Source organism: Symphodus melops, assembly GCF_947650265.1.
Source record: "Symphodus melops genome assembly, chromosome: 9".
NCBI classification, from domain to species: Eukaryota; Metazoa; Chordata; class Actinopteri; order Labriformes; family Labridae; genus Symphodus; species Symphodus melops.
Genome location: NC_136699.1, coordinates 9,214,611 through 9,235,311, shown reverse-complemented (window position 1 = coordinate 9,235,311; position 20,701 = coordinate 9,214,611). Strand labels below are relative to the sequence as shown.

The window sequence follows — 20,701 nt, the reverse complement described above, 5'->3', positions numbered from 1 at the left end:
AGACTTATTTTTCAAAACTCAAGGCTCTTCACATGAGCAGCCAAATATATAATGTCGACTAATTTATCTTAAGTACTCTGGGTGCTCTCTGGTTGGCTGTGTGTGTGTGTGTGTGTTTTACAAGAGTTTCTCTTTTTCTTGTGTAAAATATGGAACCTCTCTGTCAGACGCACTGGAAAAGCCAAAGTAGCGGTTAACCTTTAAAAAACAAAAGCAGACACGGTTTCTGCCAAAGCAATTATTCCTTCCCCAGAATAATGACAATCAAGTTTAGTAGAAACACGACATATTACAGGAAAATTCTTGGAGACACAACACACTAAGCTGAGAGAAGAGCAGAAGCAGGTTCCTGTGAAAAAGTGATGCCGATGGCACTCATACATGTGACCACGTTCTCTATATATTTACTATCAGACACTTTGTGTTGCATTTTTCTGTTTTCGTTTGAAAGGTGATTTTAACAGATTTGAATATAAAACTTGAGAAATGCAGAGGCATGGGAGTAGAGAAACTGAGAGATCTGATTGTGTGGTGCCTTGAGACCATGGGGATTATGCTTGTGGACACTGATTACCAAGCCTGTCAACTCCCAAGGCCTGGAGAATTGGGATAAATGAAGTAGGAATGCTCTCGGGTGGCCAAACACATGCAGGCGGCTGTTTGGTGATGCCAGCTGAATACAGGCAGCTGTTTCTGGACAGGCGCCAGCTTGGAAAATTTAATTTAGAAAATACTGGTCAGTCACTAATGCATCGTCAACTTAGTTGGGACAGGATAAAATGAGCCCATTGACAGTACAAGACATCAATCTCAATGAAGATAACCTGACAGCTAGCAGAATACAGCGCAGAACAACATGACGGCAAACAGTGGAAATGTGAGCCCTTACCAGCTGTGTAGGTGAACTACACTTAAAGGTTACCTTTATATTTCAGTACGTTGGTGGTGGCATTGCTGTTTTCAGATAAAGTGTAGCTGTTTAATTGATCAAGTAGTACAAAATTGTCTGATCCTTGATGCTCTTGACATCCATACTGCTAAAAGTGAATGTGATGTTCCAAAGCTGGTCAAATTATTGTGTTTCATATGCTGGTGATTTATAGATATCCGTAATGCCTTATGGCTCAGGCCAAACTTATTCATGACGGTACGACACGATTGGTGGAAACAATAAAATGTTTGACATGGCTGCTTGGCAAGGAAGCTAGTACCATTTGACTTTTAGACTTCCACATAAATATAAAGGACATTTTACAATAAATGATTAAGGAGTCAACACTTAAAGTCAATGAGAGCCATTCATGTTCCTCGTTATGTTGCAGTGAAATTTCAGAACTTTCAAACATAAGCTTCGGCCATTTTGGTTGTTTTTAAAACAAGAAAAAAAAACCTAACTCAATGGTGTTGCTCTACAATCATCATAACCCTAATATAGTTTTAATGGCATTAATAACTTTGCATCTCTCCCTAGATGAAAAAACTTGCAGCTAATTTATATAATAAGTGAATGTAAGCAACATTACCATTTCAGTGGAATCTACTGCTATTGCTTATGACAATGCTAAGCTTCACCCATCATTGAAAGAATTTCAAGTTCTCCTTCACCAACTAATCAAAAACAAGAAGGGGTATGACTTCTGATATTAGTTTGGTCAACAACAATGGTGGAAGAGACGCTTGTCTGACAGGTACAATTTCAAGAAGTACAGCTACTGCTAATGCCAGCAAATGACTCCTTTATATTGTTTTCTCTGTGATATTTTCTTGAACAAAAGACATAAAGATAACTTTTTTAAACCAGCGAGAATGAGCCCTAGTGAGAAGTGCTCTGCAACTGAGGTTGTGAGTGCTGCCAGTGCTAAAAGTGCTGCTTGTGGACATGTTCCCTTACTTTACTTAAAGTGCTGTAATTTTAACCTTTTCAATCAGACATGTATAAGGTACAAATGAAAGACAGGTTTCTTGAGGCCCACCTAATGTCAGTTATACTTGTCTGATCTATCTATCATTGACACAAGTCATCTTAAAGAAAACCATTTGTTGGGAATTTTCCAAATTGTAAGACAAAAGGAAGTTTTTGTTTTCAAGTATTTCTCCAACCAATTTTTATTTTAGTCACTGAAATATGTTCGACATTCAAATCAACAACCACAATGAACATTCTTGGACACCAATTCAGAGTAATCTTCCCATAAAGCCAAAGCGTGTACTGTAGTCTGGAGTTTTGTCTGGAAGCTGTCTGCATGTAGCCAGTCAGTGTGTAATGAAAGGATGCTAAATCAGACCCTGGCTCTAAATATAAACATTTGTAGGGCACTGAAACATTTCTGCATTGTAATTAGCACCAGTCTTTTCTGTGGTTATGTTCTGTTGAGGTAAATAGCTGCGTGCAAACTTTTTACAGAGTTTGCTGTCTCTCTCCAGGATGAATGAATACCACCCAAAAATCAATGGGTGTTTAAACTAGAAAATAAATTGAACCTTTAATGTTTTATTTTCAACAGATTGCCATGAAAAATGTTGTCATCTTGTTTTGATCTAGCAGAAATGTATGATGCTGTGAGCTTGAACTTTTGTATATTTGTAGCATCTTAATGTGTTTGGATGCTACACAGAAATCACAATCCTGGTATGTAGCATTAAATGAAAAGCTAAAACTAGGTTGGCATTAGGTTAAAGTGCTTTTGGGAATTCACCCAAGCAATTACTTTACACATCAATTTGATGTTGAAATGTTTTACAGCTGCCAGTGCCAAAGGCCAGTTAAAGAAAATGCTAAGGTCATTAGCCTTTCAAAGAAAAAGCAACAACGTGTCAAGATGCAAAAGCTTAATGGAGCCATCTTCCTAAAAGCACATTAACACTGTTAAAACAAACAGCCACTGGCATTGTACCGCTCATGTACCTCCCTTCTGAGCCAATTTTGCTGTTTGACAGCATATTTTCTGTAGATAACTCACATACACATACGCTAGATGAGGCTATGCCCAGATACATTATTTCAGCAGAGCATCAAAACACCTAAAAGATAAGATGTTGGGTTTTTTAAAGGGATTCTTGTAGATGCAAAGAGCTCATTTCTATTATCACTGTGTTGTGATGATGTTCAATGATCAGACAAATCCACAGTGGAGGATGCAAAGGTATCACTGCCGATCGATTAAACCAGTAGGTGATATAGAACGTAATTCAAGCAGCTGAAAAGACAAAGTGCATTTACCAAAAAGTGAATTATAGTATTCATCAGAAGAACCTCCCCGAAGTGCAATAAATGTTATAAATTGATGACTCTTAACAGTGTAAGAGTTTCCGAAGATAGATATTTCCTTTAATGTGCAGCAGACTCATAAAATCATTACTTTCAGACTGTTGAGAAGCTCCTCTAAAAAAAATTGTTTACAGAGTCACAGAGAAGTGAAAATGGTTGAGCTTCTCAGGATAATGGGTTTGAGTCTTCTGCTCCTTATCAGATTGGAAACAGAAAGGTGTCGGATGGCTATCAGTCTGGTAAAAACCCATAGAGATATATGAACTCTTCCATTTAAGCTTCACTACAGTACTCTAAAACAGGTAAAGTGTATTGTCAATTATCCAAAGAGTTTCAAGAAATAGACAGCACTCTGAGTAATACCTGCTAATGGTTGAATAAGAAGAACATTACCCATGTTGTGTCTGTATAATATGAAGCGAGGAACTAGATATACTCTGATAGTTTAAAATGAGCCTGCCTTGCAATACATCAAGGAATGCTTTAACCAGCACATTTTTAAGCTACCTTGGAAGATTAAGTTTTCTTTTTGTTGCCAAGAAAGAAAAACAAATGTGACACCTGTGTGCAAAGATTAAACAAATGTGCAAATTTGTTCACAAGTCAGCCGGTTCGGGTAGGAACTATTTGGTGAGCCAGGATAGCTAACATCCTTCTTCAAGTTTTTTTGCTTAGCTAATCTAAATGTCTTATAGTTTTTTTTTCTGCAGCAAGTCTGAGTGAGCTGATGTGAGAAGCCTCAGGATATTCTAGAATTCACCTCGGGGGGAGGGACAGTTAAACTGTATTCTTCTCCACTCTTTTGTTGATCGTGTCATTCTGTTGAACAACATAGCATTGATGTAAAGGCAAATATTCTCATTATAGCATTTCTGGAACCCTTCGCCACCCCTCCCATCTGTAATGGATAGTCTCCCCTATGAGGTGCATATGTGAACAGCCCCATCAGAAGATTATCTGGAGCAGTCCTCCTGAAATGATCCAGATATTTTAAGGAGTGCATATGTGAAGATGGCTTAAGTAAGCTAAAGGCAGACTGTAGCCTATAGAATTAGGGGGCACACTGCTACACATCTTTTATTTTAATTCTATGACAAATATGACACATCATGTGCATCAGTGAGCTTTAAAACAGCAGTTTTTTTCAGGGAGTGTTTTTTTGTTTTGTTTCGTCCCATTGTGTACAAAGCTAACTGCTCCAAAATACATACAGTATCTTCATACTCAAGACAGAGACATAAGACAGTAGTAGTATTTCTTTTAAACTGCCATTAGGAAAGAAATCATTAGAAATGTAGTGAACTTAAAGCACCTCAGATAGAAAATAAAATTAAGTTATAGTTTAGATCAATGAGAAGCTCACTCCAGGTTAGGCAAATGTTTTCTGTAAAGCACTTAGGCTGAAATTGATGGAAAATAGAGGAAATAATTTTAGGAAACAAAAAAAATATGTTAGTGAATAAAAGTAACTTCCAGGAGCACCTTTTTTGTCAGGGATAATGGAGCGTGGAGATCTCTGAGGGCTGCTGGAATATATGGAGCACATTTTTGCACTGTGGAATTTGGCAGAGCTCACAGACTCTCATACTTCTCCTGTTTTATTTTCATTGCTGAAATCAATTCACAGCGGAGCCTCTGGATCTTGAACGTAGCCTACCGCTCTTCTCCTCTGTCATCCTACTCATACCTGAAAGCGTTGTAATGACCCACTTTCTCTCCTCTTCCCTCAGCGACTCAGCCGCTTACCACGTTTGACCACCTTGCTGTGGTCGACTACAGTCTGCAGCTGCTGTTAATTTACAGGAGCGCCATGCAGCCCTTTTCTAGCTCTGAAGCATATATGACTAATCACACCAGTCATTTTAAACAACTTGAGCTCTCTCTGGCTATAAATCACCTTGATACGTGCGACTGTGCCTATAATAGAGCTGCGTACAGGAGAGAGGAGGGCCTTTGGGAACTTTGGGAGCTATTCAGTACTTTTGGTCAACACACTATTGTGCAACAAACTCAGGGACTGGGACGTATTGTTGTTCGATGTGTTGTTTGTCTCTATGATCTCAACAAAAATCAAAGTGAGAACAACAAAGGGTTGTATTTTTCTTTGTACAACAGCTTGGGGAATTGGATGTTTCCTGGACTTTTTGCTTAAAAGAACATATTTTCGGTTCTTTTTTGATCTGTTTTTGCAGTCATAACTTTTAACAAAAAAAAAAAACACAACCCAGTATCTTAACACTATAAATATGTCAAATATGTTTTCATTTTTTAATACACTAAGTTATATCTTCAAGTAAATGTGACACCTAACTTACCAAGGCTTAAATGACTGTAAATGAAATGTTGCTATTACATTCAACCGATGTTTGATCTACTTTCAACATTCTTCTTTTTAAGTCTGGAGTCTTTTAAACTCCAGATACACTAGAAAGAGGAAATAGTTGCTTTTTTCTTCACCTCAATAACATGGAGAAAAAGGGCTTCCAATATGGCCGAAAGAAGACATTCCTTTATCTTCAGCTGCCAACTGAAGAAGGAACAGAGAGACTTTACAAGTCCTTTAAAGATGATGTTAAACCACCTTGTTGGGACGTGATCAATTAAGTTACATTACCCAAATTCCACAAGCCAACATAAGTGAGATGTTGCTCCCAAAGCATCAACGAACTAGAACAAAGTAGTAAAATAATGAAATGAAATGAAGTCAAACCACACAAAGTCTGGGCCCAGACTGTCCGCTCATTGCTCTTTCCTCTCCTTCCTGTCACTGTTTGACGTTGCAGCCTCCCTTTGTGCATATCTTTTCCCGCTACCCAGTGTGTTGAGCGTGCAGAGAACAATCTGCTCCTTGTCATGAGCACTGAATGAATCCTATTTCTTATTGTTGAGGTGAACACATTATGTGAATATGACCAATCTCCTGAAATAAAAAGGGCTGTCGTGGTTTATGAAATATTCATTGAAGGCATTCCCTGGAGACTGGGATGCATTCAGATGCACATCTTGAAATCTGCAGCAGACTTATATAGACAAGAACTGCAAACTTCAAAACCATGGAGGCAGACTGTGTGGAAGGTGGGTGACCTCTGCTGTGGATGCGTCTCCTTGTCGCTCTGCTGGTTTTCAGCCATTCAAGCTCCTAATAAATCAACAAGAGCACACTCTGGGCTCCTGCAGCTAAGTGGCATTTAAGAAACAGCTTGTGAGAGCTGTAAGGCTGCAATTTGGATCATTTAGACACAAGGCAATAATTTGGCCAGATGAACGGCATTAAGAGCAACTGGAAAGTTTTTTAACTACTAAGGGAAAAAAAGGAGCTTTTTGTTTAAAATCAATAAAGGCTGAACTTGTAGTGATTCAGAAGGGCAAAATGTTTTCCACTTGTTGGAGTTTACTCAATATTGAGGATGTGACACATTTAAACTGGCAGTTTATCAACAGACGACAATGGATAGTCGCCTTGTTGCTTATCAGTAGTCCATGTGGCGCATTTATCCCGTCTGCCAACTTATATATGAAAAAATTGTGCATGGAAAGCAATAAAAGGTGGTCTACAATCAGCTCTCTGCGTAAATGCCAAGTACTGTACAGCAGTTTCAGCAGACAGCACTGGATCAGTCCTGATGATCAAAGTTGGAATCCCTACAATTACAACGGAAACACCCATCTGCTTTTATCCAATTATGACTTTTTTTCCCACAACACAAACCCCCACCTCTACTTCATCCGTGCCTTTTAACGTGTAGAACAAGTCAGCTTTGTCTGTAACAAGGTAGACTGTTAGAACAATTCGAATCAGAGTTGCTGGGAGATATACAGGATCATAATTGCTCAACATTGTTTAGAGCCTGCATCTGCCTTGAAGACACAATAAAGAAGGGAGTGATGGTCCTATATAGAGACACTGGGTAATCACACTGGGACTATGGGTACTGATGAGGAGCACTTTGTCTGTTGCCATGGCCCCTGTGTGGGTTGCATGTCAGCGCTGATCTTCTCTCCTTTTTAATAACTGAAAAAAGACTTTGAAGACTTGCTGTGGAAGCAAACAACTCATCATGCTACCCAGAGGTCTGGGTCTGTGATTTGTTTTTAAAGTAAAATTTGGGGCATTTTTGCCTTTATTAGAAGGGACAGCAAATGTTTATAGGAGAGAGTGGGGGTCGACATGTAGCAAACAACCAAAGTCAAATTTGAACCTTGCAGCAGCGAGGACTACAGCCTCTGTAGATGGTGCACAGATCATAACCACTGGGCTATCTGGCACCCCTTGATTCTGTTATTTAACAGCCTAGCACTGAGTCAAGGTCCGAGAAAAATACAAACTATCATGGTTTGGTTTAGTTGTTCATCACCAGTTTGACATCAAATCATGATCATTGGTTGTCATTTCCTTCTTTTGTCCAGCTCTGGGTGAAAAATAAATATCCCTTCACGTTTTTCCTTTGGGGTGAAATGCACGTTCTGTCAATAATCAGCCACTAATAATAAAGTATGTTAAAAGAGCAAATAAATGCTTTTAGTGTTTTTTCAGCTTGTCAAAATGTAAGGGAGGCAAGAACCAATTTTCTGGGAATGAGGTAAATGAGCAGTTTTCCGCTAAGTGCCATGTGAGCCGAAATGCTTGTGTTGTCAAATATGTGCCTCCACTTGATCATTATGTCTCTCACATTACAACCTGTTTGTGTCCAGTTAAGCTTAAGTGTTGGATAACAGCACTCTGTATGTCAATATGTAATTTGGTTGCATGCTAGTTTATCTGTAAATCATAAATGTTGCTGTCCAATCTATATCATTTAACCTACTGTATGTATAAACAGGCATTTTAAGGTGAGGAAAAATCACTGTTTAACTCCAAGATTTATGAAGTTTGTGCAGCAAATGTAAGCTACGGTCCAAAAAAGATAAAGCAGAGCAGTCTCTGGAAATTGGGATTTAGTGGTTACTTTTGTCGCGATCAAACTTTTTTACCATTCTGACCAACTTTTTGTAAGACCTAAATACTTGCTTCACGTGCCGAGGAAACATTTGGAGCTGGGAACAACAACACTGCTATTCAGCTAACACCAGGGAAAAAGTTATTTTAGATGATGATTTATAACATAAACGTGAATAATATGTGGCCGATAATTTATGTATTTGCACCTCAAAGCAATTGAAAACAATTAAAGTAATGTCTTGAAATTTCATGGCCTACAAATCTACTGTCTATCACAACATGATGAGCTTATTTCTCAGTGAAAAAATTGTGAAAAGAAAACCTTTATACTATCACCCTCTGCTTTTCAGCTGATCGTTAGCTTTACTTCCAATCATTATAAAACATAAATCATAAGTTGTTTTGTGTTCATTTTATTACAATTTCTGCAACAATGTGATGCTGTTTGAGTATATGTATGAACTGGTAACATCATACAGAATATCTTCTTTTATTATATTCATAATTCAGTCCTGATAGACAATGTTCAAATCTTTCTCAGCAGGGAGGGGTTTTGATATTAATATGCAGTGTATGATAGAGTTGTTGGTAATTAAACCCTGCAATATTTCACCCAGGCTATTATTTGTTCCTTGCAGACAGCTAATGAGCCCCACATTATCTTAGTGAGAGACACAAGCCTAGAGGACACACTAGTGATTTTAAGAAGTCTGGGACCCCTGGTGCAACCGATTAGAAGAAAGCTATGTTTCCAAAATGACGGGTCTTTGTTCACGACAGGGTGAGGAAGAGAAATCAAACTAAAATGACAACCATCCTCTACATACATTTAAATACCCATTGGACATTACACTTCATGCTCATTTTAACTAGTCATGCAGGTCGGAGGATTGGTCCTACAGTCATTGTGATTCGCAGGAGAAGGGTCTTGACATGTTTTATCAGCTGACAAAGTGGAGTACATTTTCAGGGCGAATGAGATACAGCAGCCGACAAGCAGCTGTCATCCATCAAACTTGTGCTGATGAGTTCTGGATAACTACACATCCGGGAGGAAAAAATAAATAAAAATACTTGAGAGTGTTCAAATGCATGGAAATATAACACATTTTAAATATTCAACAACTCTTTAGGCAATCTGACATTCCGAAATCATGACCGCAGCAAGTAAAACTAGCAACACAGACACGGAGAAGAATCACAAACCTTTCCAAAGCCCCTGATAGAGTGGAATTATTTTGGATGATTATCTAAAGATCATAAACTGTTTTATTTCATACATGATCCTAGTGAGTTTCAAAAGAATAATGCCATTTAAACTTTGTCTAAAATGTCAGCTAAAAAAGCTAACGCCTCAGTACATTGACACAAAACTTATGAGCCAGACAGAAGTCTTCCTCCTTCTTTGGATTTGGCTGGATTTGTTTTATGAGCTGTATCGGGTTTAAGATTCTGTCATGGTTTAGTTTTGAAGTTCAGACTTTGGATTTCTTGCCTTGTTTAAGTTCTCATTTTTCCAAGTGTTGTTTCCCTGTGTTAATGTCTGATGTTTACTAGATTTATCTTCAGTGTTACCTGTGTTACTTTGCATCCTTGTGTCCTTCTATGTTGTCCATAATATTGCCTGTTTTTGTATGTACTTGGTTTATATATATCTATATATATATCTATATATATATATATATATATATATATATGTGTGTGTGTGTATATATATGTATATATATATATGTATATATATATATATATATATATATATATGTGTGTGTATATATATATATATATATACACATGAATATCTCATCATTAATTAGGCTCTTTACACTTCAAAAAACCAAGCTGTCTGGCTCACTTTTCTCATTTCCTGTATAAACACTGAAACGATCTTCATTATTTCTGTTGATTTGTCATATTTATTTGGCCAATTAAAAAAAAGGCATGCAACATGCTACATGTCATTAAAATTCGAAGTCTTTCCTACTTTTTCAGTAGGAGTGAGTTTTAGAAAAAAAATGGGCCAATCAGCTAAGGTTATTTTATTTGAAGTGCTAGACTGAGCACAGGGCAGAGATCTGAAGCGTTGATTTAGATGCCACTTCTCTCCTCACATATTGAGCAAGGTGACTAATGGGCCAAACTCACAAAAAGTCAATGCAACCTTTTAATTGCTGGCAGATATATATGAGAGTAAACTGACCCAGCCATTTTTCAGAATAGAGATTTACTAATTTCTAAAATCCATCAGAATGTACCACTGTTTCGGTTCTGGGACATCGAAAAAGGGGGACACGTGTGGTGTCTGTACAACAGCCGTGTTGGAGATCATGCGGACACGTCAATGGAGACCACACATGTTTTGGAACTGCAGTAAATTGCAAGGGTATTGGGAACAAATATGACAGAGTTTGCAAAAAGATTAGGATACCAGCTCCCCAAAAAACGTACAAGATGTTGTAAGTGGGAAACTTAACCCATGATGTGATACAAATAAAAGATGAATATCTGTTTATGATGTTACTAGCAGCGAGTGAAAAAGTGATTACCAGATTGTGGTGCAAATTGGAACCGCTGACTTGGGTGCCGTGGTTACATGCTGTTGATGAAATATTTGTGATGGAGAGGCTCACACACAAACTAAGATTAGAGGAGACCCAATTTGAAGAAAAGTGGGATAAATGAACTGATTTCTGGAGGACAGAAGAAGACACCACCACCGGACAATAGAGACATTGGTTGATGAAAGATGGATGGATGTTGTGTATCTGTTTTGCCCTCATGCTGTTACTGTAAAAAGGGAATAGTTCAATAAAAATGTATTTAAAAAAAGGGTAAAAACTTTTTCCAGTTGTCTGTTCCCTTCACTGCTCTGGGAGTGTGGCTACGAATGCCCGTCTAGGATATAAGCGGTGCAGACTTCCAGGGAGAGTGGAAGTGGATGTGAAAGCTCAATCACATTCTAAATTGTACAACAGAGCAGAGGAGTCCACTTGGCAAACTGGTGAGACGGAGGGTAGAGAGAGACAGGCAAGCGTTTGTGTCTGCTTGACCATCGCACAACATGCTGCACATGTGCTGCTGCCGATGGATTGGCAAAACCAAGCACTGGCAATTAAGATGCTGTTTTTTTTTTCCTACACCCAAGCTATTCCAACGTCCAAAAAAAGGGGGCCAGAGACATGCTGTATGGCACAATAAATAACTCCTTGTGGAGTTTACAGAGCTGTCACACTCTCTTTAGTTGTGAGAAGGCAATGTGACATAGCCGCCTTGAAGCCTTCTTACCTCAGGCTCTCCACTGGCAAAAATGTTAAACAGTTCTTCCTTTGTTTTTTCCAGGACTGCAGCCCCTCACTCCCAACTGAGTAGAACGTGTAATGCATCATCTTAGGAGGGGGCGCCTGTTGTGGCCTAATTTACCAGGGAGGAATACCGGTGGACAGTCTGCTAAAGAATGAAGGATCCTGACGTGTAAAATCGGAAAAGATTACAGACTGAGGGGAAGGCCTCCTCAAAAGGTCTCACCAAACCAGCTGTTTAGATAAGCCCTGTTCTCCTGTCCAGAATAATAAATCCTCCACATGAGACAGAGTAAACAAACAGTGCAAGGTGATGTTAACAATGTCCATTCTAAGAAAAAAAAAAAAAGCATCTGCAACGCCAGGAAGATAGCATCGTATCCAGATCAAATCTTGTGTCTTCCTCCCCTGTTGCATGTTGACATCTGGACACCGAAGGGACTGTTGGGCATACACAGACTATGAGCAATAAATAAACAAAGGGGGTTGGGGGGGAGGGGGGGGGCGGCCTTGAAAAGCCGTACACCTGTGACCGGTAGAAAGGCAGCAGCAGGCGCAGCGGTGTTCATTAAAGAAGCCAGGCCTGACAGTGAGGCATTTAAGAGGCCATCAGGAGCGACAACTCAGCAGCTACCTTGGGACTGCAGAGGGAAAGGCATCAAGGTGAGCAATGCAATTTCAGCCTGAATAATGGAGCACTTTCCTCCGGTCTGACATTCATGTTTTTCTCAGGCAGTTTTGCCATACAGCCCAAACAGCACCTGTGAGCTATTCAGATCGAGTCTCCAGGAAAAAACGGTTTACAATGTGTCTGTGCCGGGCTGCAGGTCTGCAGATAATCTTCCTCGAAATGGCTCATGAATTAAAAATATCACCAAAAACATCATATCTAATGATATAAACATTTACATTTCAGATGCCATTCACTTGAAATTTCACATGGCAGGCATCGCGTTTGAGATTTTCTTCAAAATATTTTAAAAGTCAATCCGCCCCTCTCTCTCTCTCTTCTGTTGGATTCAGCAGCCAGATTCCATTTTCACGGAGTTGCTGATGTAAACTGGTAATAACAGAGGATTAATTTACAAGGAGGCAGAATCCCCTGGTGAGACTTGTGGCCCAGAACAATAATGAGCACATAGTAAACAGAAATTTGCCCTAAGCCAAAAGAGAACGCAGAGGCAACTAATCTACACACTGAAAAACACAATGCACACACAATCGCACCCTTACGAGCACTACCACACCCTCACTCACACAAAGAGAACATAAAAGCACAGTATCTTCCCCAGGCTTCTGTAACAACATATGTTTTCAGGTAATTAAAAGAAGATCCCGAGCGGTTATCATGTCATATTGAAATACAGTTTGCCGAGCAAATTACCATTGTGTGGTTATTTATACAAAGCTGGGTGCACGAGGTCACACTGCTCTGACAAACAGAAAAGATAGACCAGGGCTGTGATTTAGACTTCTAATTAGCATGCAGAGATCAAAGTGCTCCAGAGCATGTGACATATTATAAGTCATATATGTCTTTATTTGTTGTAAGTGATAGCTGTTGGTAATTGTTTTAAGTACTGTACATACAATAAGTTGAACTTTAGACTGACCACACAACACATTTGCGAGCATGCAAAAAGAGCAAATCCAATTTTGTAATTGGTAGTTACAGAAACAGTGGACTCTCAGATCCGTCTCTTTGGATTGTTTACTTTAGAACATCCATCTGAGAGCAGATTATACTTTGCTTTTGAGCATGCAGGTAAAGGCTGGTTCACACGGCAGGATTTTAAAATTGTCGGCCGATTTCCCAAACTTGAGAGACCACACACATGGCGATAAATAATCGGAGGTTTTACAGTTTCGGTCGTACAGTGTGTGGTGTGCGGCCACACGGCAACGTCAACACACCACACACGAAGCGATTTCACTCGCGAACGTCCTCCGATCAGACGGGAAATCTCGCAAAAACCTCTCGAGATCAAACGTGTTTCCAGAGTCAACAAACGGGCGAAAAGGACATAATAGGGATCGCTTAGCTGTGTTTTTATCTGAAAAACAAAAAAACGTGTTAAAAACGTTTTAAAAAGAGGCGTCGGTCAAAGGAGCGAAGACTATGGGAGCATGAACTGTACTTGCTACATGATGATATGGAGGTGAGTAGTTGTTTTGCTCCCGGTGTTTTCGCTGATTGGCTATGCGTCACATTCAACAGGCTCGTGCTCGTTTTCTCCTCGGGGGACACCACAGATGATGAGAGATCGGGCCAAAACAATCCAACATGTTGAATATCCCCGATTTGAGATCGGAGCGGTCCCGACATTCTTCCGACCAGACGAGAACGGTCTGAACACACCACACACGGCAGGATGATCTTATAAGATTATCTTATGATGATCGGGGCGTTTATCGGAAGGAGAGAATCGGAGCCAAAATCGGCGTAATTATCCTGCCGTGTGAACCAGGCTTAAAGAAATTCCGTTCAGCTGACGGCTAATTTCTACCTGGTGTGCTCCAGCACCTTTTTCTTTTTTAAACTGTGAAAAGGATGTGATTCCATCAGCTGGCTTGCACCTCTCACATTCTTAGGTGTGCAGAATATTAAAAAAAAAATCCAGCTGAAGGAAACGGAAAGAGCAAATTTCATACTGAGAAGAGAACACATCTGGAACTCACACCACAAGCTTGATTTGTGAAACTTGTCTTGCAAACTATCTCTTTGACTTTCACTCTAATAATTAGTGAAGAACTGAAACTAAACAGCAACAATAATGTTAGAGGGAATAAAAGCAAAGCTGTGAGCTGAAAGAAAACAAAATGCTTTCGGTATTAATCTATACATACTGATAAGTAAAGTATGAAAATCATCTGTAAAAGCTAAATAATTGAGGTTACTGCTCTTCCCTGCGTATGGTTAAATGTGACGTATTTCCAATCGGCCTGAAGCTAAGGAAATATGTAACTGCATGTCTCTCTGTTGTACCAAAACAGAAACAATCCATATTGTCGAGGACTGGGACAGCAGCAGTACAGTCCTTTAGTTGAATTTGAATATGAGCTGTCATCAAATAAAAAACAAACCCCCACACAACTGCTTCCTAAAATAAATTATGTACACTCCCATTGGCTTCAGTTGCAGTGCTCTGCTACCCAGAGTCTACATGCCAGTCAGTACTCAGGATTAGCTGGTGAGTCAAGAAGAGTCCTACTGCGTTTGAAATCTTCAAACTCATACAGCAAACAAGATTGCTATGTTTATGCTTGGGAACAACTCTATCCATCCAACCAATCATCCAGTTATTTTCTCTTCCTCAAAAGTAGTCACTAGTTTTCTTTCAAACAGATACCTGAGTTTTTACTGTCCTACTGTTTCTGAGCACCTTCCTTCACATCTGACAGACAGGTGATCCTCCTTTGAAGCAGCTTGGTCTTTCTCACTGATGTGGAGGCCAGAGAATAAGCCTCCCCCTCAAGACCCCATTAAAGCAGAAACCCAGGGTCTGCAGGTTTGATATTCATCGCCCGGGCAACCTCTGCCATCAACACATTTTGAGCCACGTGAGAATGATCACAGCTTATTAAAGTGGAAATAATGACTGCTCTACCTCCGGCATGAAATATTTAACAAGGACAAAGGAGATGGCTCAAAGGTGATTCATATCGATGTTGAAAGGAGAGAACGTAGACAATACATTCTGCGCAGGAAGTGAGGATGAACCCTGGTTAACCTGAGCTCAGAAAAAGACAGTCTGAAATTGAAATGTGTACCCTAATGGAGGTAGAAATAGAGGAGTTGAAGGAGAGAGTTTATTGAATTAATGTTTATTAGAACTAACAAAGATGTTAGAGTAACAGGAAAAGACTATATTGCCAGGGCACGTTTCCTTTTCCTTCATTTCATGACACTTTCAGGAATTAGACGTATGCTTTCAAATAGCCACTATTTGTTGAAACCATCATTACATTGCAATCATTTTTTCACATTTTTTGCATTCCTGTCCAGGAACTTCCAATCTCTGGATGTGAAACTGTTTATGTACCATCTTTCCAGCCTGGGTAAATTAGCTTCTTAACCTCTTGGGGAAAATCCGGCAAAAGGAGCAGAGTGAAAATGTTCTCCATCAAGTGTGATTGAATTGGATTTTACAAGATGAATTGCCAGGACAAGAGTTTATCCCAATTACACTGCCAAGAGGTTTCAGTCTTCCAACTGCAGCCTTGAGTTATCAGGATCCATGAGATGTTTACAATGTGAGCAGAAAGTAGATAAATTAAGGCCAACATTTGAAACTGTGGAAAGCGGTTTGAGGTTCCACGCAAGAATTCATGAAATTACAGATCTGACAGCCAAAACATGAGCATAGCAAAACACAGCTGTCTTTTCCATAACCCACACATCTTCCCATCGAGTACGATACACTGCCTCTGGTTCTTGGTGTGGCTGTACATTTCCCTTACTCGTGTCTTTTTTTTTCTTTGATGTAACCTGTATGATTTGCCGATCTGGAGGCTCAGATAGTCTTTTATCTGACATTGATCAAGATCACACTCAACACAGACAACAGCAAGTAGGACGATCTCTGGCGGAAAAGAAGTGCTATTTAGTTGAAGTGGAGAAAATGTTGATTAACATATCAAGATTTTTTATTGTTGTTTTTCTAAAATAGTTTTTTTTTTTCTGGGATCATTACTTGAGCAGTCTAAAAGAAGCCCATAGTCAGATTATTAAAAAGATATAACCCTTTGTAATCCCCCATCAGTCTCTCGAACTGAGCTAGCTAAAAAAAATGAGGAAATTAACTCTCTGTTGTTCCATCCTACCTGAATGAAGATGACCAGTGTCTTCAGTTCACACAACTGTTCCACCACCAACAGCAAAAGCTAGCTAATTACTTTATAAGTTTACTTCACAACGGTTATGTTAAAAATAATAATAATAATAATAATTAATACAAAAGCTTTTATTGACAAAAAAATGTATTGCATTGTTCGAATCAAGAGAATCAGGGGTATTTGCATTATGAGGGAATATGCTTGTGGCAGACAGATTTTAGCAGGCTAAGGTTAGCCTCGGATAGCTTGCACGCTAGGAAAGTCCTTTTTTTGCATAGTATAAGAAGAGAGAGCTAAAGAGAGAGCAGCATTTACAGTAGGTACTTAGAAGAAGCCCCCTCAGGCTTTACTACTCAAATGTCTCAGCCCTTATACTGTTCAGCATACTGCCAATGTATGGGCATCCAATCATATACTTGAAGGGGTCGCAAAAAGAATAAAGATGCTTGACAGAGGATCATCACAGAGAAAGCAAATTCGTGGGAACAGATTGCTGCATTTGAGAGATGGTAAGAAAAATATATTATATGATAAAATATGATATATAATATCATATTTTATTCTCTAAACTAGTGTATAGTACCATTTAAAAACATTCTTAAAAAGGAACAAAAAATTCCAATAATCGATGGTATCAAATTTGAAAACTTGGATCATAATATGTCAGAAACAACAAAATAAATTTAAATAGCATCCTAGAATCATGTTTAAATCTAACTAGTATAAAGCTGTTCATTCCAGCCTTGATATTTAGTTTTACCTTCTCCTGACTGGGGCTCCACAGGAATCTCAGGCTGAAAACACAAAGACCCATGACAACAAGGACTAGAGCCAGAACCAGAGCCAGTCGCTGGTATGTGTAGAACTTGGCCTTCTTCTCTTTTCCAGCTTCAACCTGAAAGACAATTTTCATTTAGTGTTACTTATGACATACTAAATGTACTAAAGTTTTTCAATGATAATAGGAGGGTGGTATTAATCCTCTCAGCCAGCTTCTAGGAGAAAAGGTTATAGCTTTGCATTTCCCAATTTCTTTTGCTATAATGTACAGTTTTCATGTTCACATTTTTAGTTGTGTTTATCTTTTGGTTGCATTTAATCCAGAGAGATGCTATTTGATCTTGCAAGTCTGAAAGAAAATCCACTGATGACAAAAATAAAAACCAAGGCCATGCCAAGCTCAGGGATGAGCAGATTGCCACAGAAAGGTTACATTTATTAAACTTTTCCTCACTCTGCCTGCTGTAGTCAATTCCCCGAGCTTTGGGCCACAAATTAATAAAGACAGGCTTTTGTTCCAGCACAGCTGCAGCGGGGAGAAAATGAAAGCTTCTCATTCACACAGGACCACTTGTGAAGGTCTCAGAGGACAACAGAAAAGCAGATATGTAAAAAAAAAAATTTAACCAACTTCAATTAGGAAAATTGGTGTTGCTTATCTTTGTGTCTTTCTAAAGTGATGATAAAGCAGCTTTGGTTTTCTATTGTGGCTGAGGTTGTTAAGCTGCAATAGATTGGAAGCACTTTAACATGCTGACTACTTTAAATAGTTTATAGGAATTATATTAAAATAAAAAGTTGTATGGCTTTTTTTCCTTGACCTTTTGACTGTTCTTCTCCTAAAATAATACCCTCAAGTTTTTCTTAATGCATATTTCATGCAGAATTGTTTTTAAAATATAGTATGTAGGTGGCATGATTTTCGGGGGGGGGGGGGGGGGGGGGGGGGGGGGGGGGGACCATATGGTTTAGCCATAACAGTATGGTGTACTTACTGATTATAGATTGAGTTTCTGGTTGGTAAATACATTAGCAGCACAGAGGACACACTATGCAAGATACCACCCATAAAAAGTTAAAACAAACTTCTGCTAGTAATGAATTTAACATACGCACCACCATTTGTTTGATATTTATTTGACAGAAGCCTCGAAAACGTGAGGCCCATGAAATTGTTGAACATTCCTTAGACATGATGAAAACAAGGAGCTAGAAATTCCTTAGATTGTGAATTTCTGCTAGTGAAGGAAAAAGAACAGTGGCTGAAATCCTGTGCTCTCCTGTGGCATGTTGCATAAGCAGTGGAAACTTTACGAAAGGACAAACCTTTCTCTGCTTTGAATATCGAAATACTCAGAGGAAGGAGGTGGGATTGAGAGACAGACGGACCAAAATAAAGGCAGGGATGGAGACAGGGTGAGCAGTCTAAGTGCACAGCAGCCGCCAACTAGTGTTTAAAGGTTTAGGAGTTCAGAATCAGCAAGGCGATTCCTCTTGAGCTTTGTGAGGAAGAGCGCCTGCAGCTGCCTGCTGTTACAATGCAAAAAATGAGCTCTTTCTTGAAAAAACAACAGGAGAAAAAAAACACAAGTTGCCTACAAAACCAACAAGTTGAAGCATTGGTTATCCAACAGGAGCATGCTTATGCACTGGATTTCTGAGAAAAATACTTAGATATATAAGGAGCCCCATGTGATTTCATAATCATAATCATTATTCATCCATCGCTGGTTGTATTTAGAATAGTCCCTGCAAGAAGAGTTACCCTTTTATTAATGGACCGTTAGAATGTAAAAGTCATTTTTCACATATGCATAAAAAGATAATAACACCTTACTCTAAAGCTACTTACCCCTAATGATGCATTCTGTCTATTTTAAGTTCTGCTACAACTGGAGGAAGAAAAATCCCCCCCACCCCCATAAAAAAGAACAAAATAAAGACATTTGTATTTGAATGCTGCTTGCATGTGAGAAGTCAGGATATTGTAGATATAAAGCAAACACAATGATTCATCTGAGACTGAATATAAGAGTGAAAATAAAGAAGGAATTAGTTGGAAAAAATACAATTCCATAAGGGATCAAGGGATTTGTTTTTTTTAACCTATGACTTTTCAAGTATTTCATTCTAAGAGTTTACACTCAAATATCACACAATCCTTGCTGCTGCCACCTACCCTCCATCCACTATGATGTAAAAGTTAAATGTCACTTTATTCTTGGATATTGTAAAAAGATGTCTGAAAACTTGAAACTGTTTTTTGTCACGATAAATTCTTCTGAATGCATTTCATATTTTCTGATAAGAGTGACTACACATAATTTTAATAAAGGGACAAAATTGACTCACATCTTTCCAAAGAATCTGTTGGCTGCTGGATTGACTTGCAGCCTCCATGATGCAAGTCCTCAGGAGGAATCTTTCCGATCGTCTTTGCAGGGGAAAATGCAAACGCTCTGCAAGGCAAAGAGCCCCAGCTTCTTTCCTCTGCTGTAATTTTGGAGTGTGCTGAAGGGGAGGGAAGTTTCAGATGGAGTGGAATTACTGAAACATTTGTGATACTCATTAAATGCAAGGCAGATGTCCTTCCTGCCCGCCTGCCTGCTTCCATTTCAAAGGTGGAAAACCGCAGATGGATTCAGAGTGAAAGACAAACACTCTGTTGAATATATTACATACAATAGTTGAATGAAACCTTTGAAGGTGCTTGGAGGACGACAAAGTTTTCAAGAGAAAAATGGAATTGTACCTAGAAAGAGGCAATGCTGATCTTTTCAGCAATATTTTCTGAAGTACTGAATAGAATCTGCTGTGTGATTTTGCACACTCATTTACATACAGGTACAGAAAAAACCCCCGAAATGATTGAATGGTAGCCTAACAAAAGAATCCACCTTTAAAAAGAGAAATAATTTGCTCTTGTGCACATCCAGAAGCAGAACTACTTCAGGTAAATGAAGTTAAGTCTTTAATCTGAGGACAGACATTTAAAGATCCCCTCACATTTGAAGTCAAAGGAATATTCCCCGTGAAGTCATTTAAAAAAAAGTTAAATCATGTCATTTACATCAGCTCCTTCCTTCTTATTAAAAAATACAAATTTGATTGACATACTCATTTTAAAAGTTTAGAAAACACTCTGCTTCTGTAGTGAAAAGTTTCCATATCACACTTTGTTGTGTTGCATTTTGGACCATCATTGGTTACAAAAACTCATGCTTAGCATACCTATACATTCACACGTCAGACTGATGTTGAATAAAGAGAACGTTTCCCCCCTCAGAAGATAAACCTTAGAAAACAGGATTTTAGTGCCAAACTGTTTGCATAAACATCTTTCTGCAAAGAGAAGGTCAAACACTCAAGTGAAGCAGCAATAAAGAGGAGAAATATGCAGAGAAAAGAGAGACTTTGAGGTCTCCTCTTAGACCACGTGTGGAAGAAAATGCAGTTGGATCTTCAATAAAAGTCCTCTGCAAACAGGAGAGCAGAAATCAAACTGCAAATTCTGGAGATGAAAAATAAGAAGCAGAATCTGCTCCCTGAATGGCCACTCGAGACTGGCTCAAAATGTGTAAA

The 20,701-nt window shown here is 38.9% G+C and overlaps 1 protein-coding gene across 1 annotated transcript in view; it reads right to left on the bottom strand.

The window, feature by feature from the left end:
- Positions 1-19,605, bottom strand: part of tnmd (tenomodulin) — a 45,543-nt gene extending 25,938 nt beyond the window's left edge. Inside the window, exons 1-2 of the mRNA XM_079352420.1 lie at positions 19,472-19,605; positions 17,100-17,234 (exon numbers count right to left, since the gene is read on the bottom strand). Of these exons, the coding sequence (XP_079208546.1) occupies positions 17,100-17,234; positions 19,472-19,519 (183 nt within the window). The 5' untranslated portion in view covers positions 19,520-19,605. The remainder of the gene's footprint in view (positions 1-17,099; positions 17,235-19,471) is intronic.
- Between the last annotated feature and the right edge of the window lie 1,096 nt (positions 19,606-20,701).